Source organism: Drosophila gunungcola, unplaced genomic scaffold (assembly GCF_025200985.1).
Source record: "Drosophila gunungcola strain Sukarami unplaced genomic scaffold, Dgunungcola_SK_2 000001F, whole genome shotgun sequence".
NCBI classification, from domain to species: domain Eukaryota; kingdom Metazoa; phylum Arthropoda; class Insecta; order Diptera; family Drosophilidae; genus Drosophila; species Drosophila gunungcola.
The window spans coordinates 11,255,836-11,260,319 of NW_026453197.1; the positions used below are offsets into that span (position 1 = coordinate 11,255,836).

General features: G+C 34.5%; 1 protein-coding gene across 2 annotated transcripts; it reads left to right on the plus strand.

Moving 5' to 3' along the window:
• Positions 1-2,652: 2,652 nt before the first annotated feature.
• LOC128263048 (platelet-derived growth factor receptor alpha-like) lies at positions 2,653-4,484 on the plus strand. Of its 2 annotated transcripts, XM_052997705.1 has the most exons (5): positions 2,653-2,774; positions 2,846-3,001; positions 3,423-3,880; positions 3,960-4,119; positions 4,315-4,484. In XM_052997705.1, exons 2-5 carry the CDS (start codon positions 2,938-2,940, stop codon positions 4,425-4,427), a joined length of 795 nt encoding a protein of 264 aa, XP_052853665.1. In that variant the 5' UTR covers positions 2,653-2,774; positions 2,846-2,937; the 3' UTR covers positions 4,428-4,484. The 2 variants fall into 2 exon arrangements, with proteins under 2 accessions (XP_052853665.1, XP_052853664.1); XM_052997704.1 differs by having other exon boundaries at positions 2,717-3,001.

Here is a 4,484-nt window from a genome sequence, read left to right on the forward strand (position 1 = left end):
CAGAGTTTTAGAGACTGATGCCCCAATACTTTAAAGACATGCCATTTTGAAATCGGATGTTTGCAAGAAAAGTTATGGATTTAGAACTGTAGGTTTTTGGTACCTTTTTTACAATTATGTTTTCCGGAACTTAATTAAGGAGTTATGTCGTAAAAATATCAATCCAAACTTCCAAAACAAAATTTAAATGCAAATTTTGAAAGGCTTAAGCCACAAGAGTTTGATGATTTACAACTTTTAAATCGGATGCGTGAAAGAAAAGTTATGGATTTAGAACTGCAGGTTTTTAGTCAATTTTTCTGCAAAGACGATTTTTTCGGAAATTTAGAAAGGGGTTACATCATAAAAATGGAAAAAAAATCGACCCGAAATTACAAAAAAAATTTAAACGCAGAGTTTTAGAGACTGACGTCCCAATACTTTAAGGATATGCCATTTTGAAATCGGATGTTTGCAAGAAAGGTTATGGAATTAAAACTGCAGGTTTTTGGTACCATTTTTACAATGATGTTTTCCTGAACTTAATTAAGGAGTTATGTCGTAAAAATATCAATCCAAACTTCCAAAACAAAATTTAAATGCAAATTTTGAAAGGCTTAAGCCACAAAAGTTTGATGATATACAACTTTGAAATCGGATGCGAGAAAGAAAAGTTATGGATTTAAAACTGTAGGTTTTTAGTCACTTTTCTGCAAAGACTATTTTTTCGGAGATTTAGAAAGGGGTTACATCATAAAAATGAAAAAAAAATCGACCCGAAATTAAAAAAAAAATTTTGAACGCAGAGTTTTAGAGACTGAAGCCCCAATACTTTAAAGACATGCCATTTTGAAATCGGATGTTTGCAAGAAAAGTTATGGTTTAAGAACTGCAGGTTTTTGGTACATTTTTTACAATGATAATTTTCGGAACTTAATTAAGGAGTTATGTCGTAAAAATATCAACCCAAACTTCCAAAACAGAATTTAAATGCAAATTTTTAGAGGCTAAAGCCACAAGAGTTTAAGGATATAGAACTTTGAAATCGGATGCGTGAAAGAAAAGTTATGGATTTTAGTCAATTTTTCTGCAAAGACGATTTTTTCGGAGATTTAAAAAGGGGTTACATCATAAAAATTACAAAAAATCGACCCGAAATTACAAACAAAATGTTGAACGCAGAGTTTTAAAAACTGAAGCCTCAATACTTTAAAGATATGCAATTTTGAAATCGGATGTTTGCAAGAAAAGTTATGGTCTGCCTGTCCGTCCGTCTTTAATTTTTGTTGAAACTCTTTGGCAAGAAATCAGTTTGCTTTTCTACGAAGAAAAAAACAAAAGGTTTAATAGAGTCCAGAGGGAATCACTAAATCATTGACAAAAATGTTCGCACTCAAAACAGTTTGTCTCGATTTCCGATGTTTGCGTCGTAAATCTTCCACTGACTGGCACTTTATTAATTCACGATTCGGGTGGAGAAGGAGGAAGTTGAGCACCGATTGTAATTAACTGCCAAACTAGAATCGTTGTCCGCCTTACCGCCTAAGTCCCGCTTTATACAGCCACCACAGAGATGCACACGACTCGATACGTAAATCATTTTAAATGGCTTTTTGAGCATTCGTAAATGGTTCGACGTTCTCCCCAGACATATCTGTCCTTCCATCCGACGCCGTCCTTCCTGTCCCGTGCTGTCCACTATCAGATATGGATTTCCATCTATCTCTGGTTTATTTCACTGTTTGTTTACGTTGTCGGTAAGGTTAAATTTTCAGACTAAGGTGTTACAGGAACCACAAGTTACCATTAGGAATTAACTTTTTATTTATTTTATAATAGATAATGCGCAGTTTAAAAACTTTTTTTGTTATACCCTTTTCCGTAACATAAAATACTAAAATTAAGTATATAATTTTTAATAGATCTTAAAGTTCGTGATACATTTTACCCCAAAAAGAAATTATGACGTGTGTCTTTCTTAATTGATATTTGAAAAGGATGGCACTTTGATGTAAAAACGTAAATGTAATCATATTATTTATGGCGCATCACGAGCGGTTCGTCGTGCTTGTTCGTAGGCGTATACGTGATATAACATGCATATAATTATAAAATTAAAATGTGTGCAAAACCGCGCCAAGTACACACGTTAATACCAATAGCTCCCACTCTGGAAAAAAGACATACAAAAACTCGTGGTGTTCCACAAGCACCCACATAAAGAGCAAAGCTTTTGTAAGGCGCCGTGGACGTGTAGGTGACATAAATTTATTTCCGCCACGCACGCGAGCAAACAAATTAAATTGCAAATCATGATTAGCTTCTACACGAGGAAAGCAAGAACAAATCATAGAGAACTTCACCAGTGCAAGGGGGAAAGCAAGTGCTGGCACGATTTTCACACAATGAATATATATATCTTATACCCGTAATAGGATATTTTATTGGTTACGGCGGCTTTTGCCTTTTTCTTGGCTTTTTAAAAAACCCTTCTGCAGCATAAACAAAAAATACAAGTTCAAGGGCAAGTAATTTAATTTAATGTTAAAAAATTATACTTTTATTAATTATACGACTACTTAACATTTTGTTTCCAAACATTTTTATACAGCTTTTTTCCGCTTGGCAACTAAATTTTTGCGCCCTATTTAAATATGGAAGCAACTCTCATCAAAAGCGTCTGAGATAGACAGCCTGTCAAGTTCGAACACCCGTAACATCATCAGTACAACTCGGAACGAGACGCGAGCCGGACTCTTGATTCCAAGCAGCACTTCTTAAAAGTTTTAGGTCTAGTAAGTGAAATCGCACTTAACCATCTCGAAGTTTTAAAAACTGTATTTAAACCCATTCCAACCGAAATTAGCAATTTCTTTTGTCTTAAAGCGTAATCGGACGGTAATCAATATTTTACAATATTTATCTACAAAAATAACAAAAAAGGAGAGCAACTTTGCAATGCTTTTAACTAAGTCTTTGATCCCAATTCTTTTTTACATTGGGATCGTTTTAAGTAATGAAGGTAAGTAGCCCAGTCATTGCCAAACATAAATTGAGCAGAAAAAAGCCACATTAGAGGTTAAAACACTTAGCAAACAAGTGGATCGCCCAAAATCATTAAAAATATTACTTGTCTGACACACTGTTACTAGATTATTCTATTTTATCAACCTCTTGTGCGTTGAGAACCAAAAATTCGTCGTTATCAGCTCTCAACTTTAATCTTTTCCTGTTTAGATTAAAGAGAAACAACTAATACATTGTTTCATTTGCAAAGAAATAAACCAAAATAATAACAAACACATAAAATATTTTCATCAGTCGAAATTAATTTCGAAAAAATCAAAGAAAAAAGAGAAACAAAAGTTCTTCTTATGCTTAACTATTTTTTAACCAAGATTTTTTTTTATAAGAACATTTCGTTTTTACTAACTATATCATAGCACCCCGGATCAAGCCCTGCAATAGCTTCATAATTCTTGAACTCAAGACGAATTTCACGCTGGAATGCGAGTCCGATGAGCCGGTGATCTGGTGGACAGAACACGATTTAGGACAATTGACTGCGACGAATACGTACAATAAAACACAGGATAGAAATACAATTTACGTCAACAGTCTTCAACTGAGCGACATCAGTACTGATCTTGTAGCCGCCTACTATTGCATCAAAGACTCGAAACTGAGAAATCTCAATCAAGAGTCGAAAGACTCAGAAAAGTCGATGGTTGAGCTAGTGGACCAAGCGCAGTCCTCATCCATTTACGTTTACGTTAACGATCCGGATAACAAGGTGGTCGGCTCCGATATTAATTTAATAGCTAAACCGTACACCGACCTGGTCATTCCCTGCAAGCCTTCAACGCCAGACACAGAGTTGGTGCTGAAGTCACTGGACTCTGTAAGTAATTGTAATCTAAATTTTTTTAAATTTTTTTTTAAAACCTTTTAATCTAACAATTGTTTTTCATTAAAATCAGACCTGGAAAATCAGTTCAAAGGGTCAAATAGAAGGCAACCCCAAGTTTTTCGAGAACATGAGATATCACCCGAGACGAGGATTCACCTTTCGTGTCATTGAATTCATATCCGGTTACATAACCTGCAATGATCATCTCTATGACATTTCCTACAAGAAGGGTAAGTCATAATTAGCATTTTAGAAAATAGCGAAAAATAACTATCACAACCTATGAACTATACAAAAAACTTCCCAATCGTAACTAATAACGCCAAACTTTCTTGTCTTTCTTGCCTCAAATGATAAGAAATAACAGAAGATTTAATGGGCTAACTCATAGCACACTAATATTTATTATTTGCCTTACCGTTCAGATAAAAAAAGCTACATCAACTTGAACGTACCTACGAACACCTATTTTGTACGGGAGTCTACATACTCCAGGGCAACAATTTCTTCGATACAGTCATACGGGTGTTTATTGTAAACGTGACCAACGACTTATGCAAAAATAATTATCAATAAAAAACCTTTTTCAAATTGT

What these genes read in the sequence shown, in the direction of transcription:
- LOC128263048 (XM_052997705.1), top strand. Translation starts at nt 2,938, where the DNA reads ATGCTTTTAACTAAGTCTTTGATCCCAATTCTTTTTTACATTGGGATC. An exon ending in GATCGTTTTAAGTAATGAAG is followed by an intron (nt 3,002 to 3,422) that starts GTAAGTAGCCCA and finishes ACTATATCATAG; the next exon opens with CACCCCGGATCAAGCCCTGC. An exon ending in TGCTGAAGTCACTGGACTCT is followed by an intron (nt 3,881 to 3,959) that starts GTAAGTAATTGT and finishes CATTAAAATCAG; the next exon opens with ACCTGGAAAATCAGTTCAAA.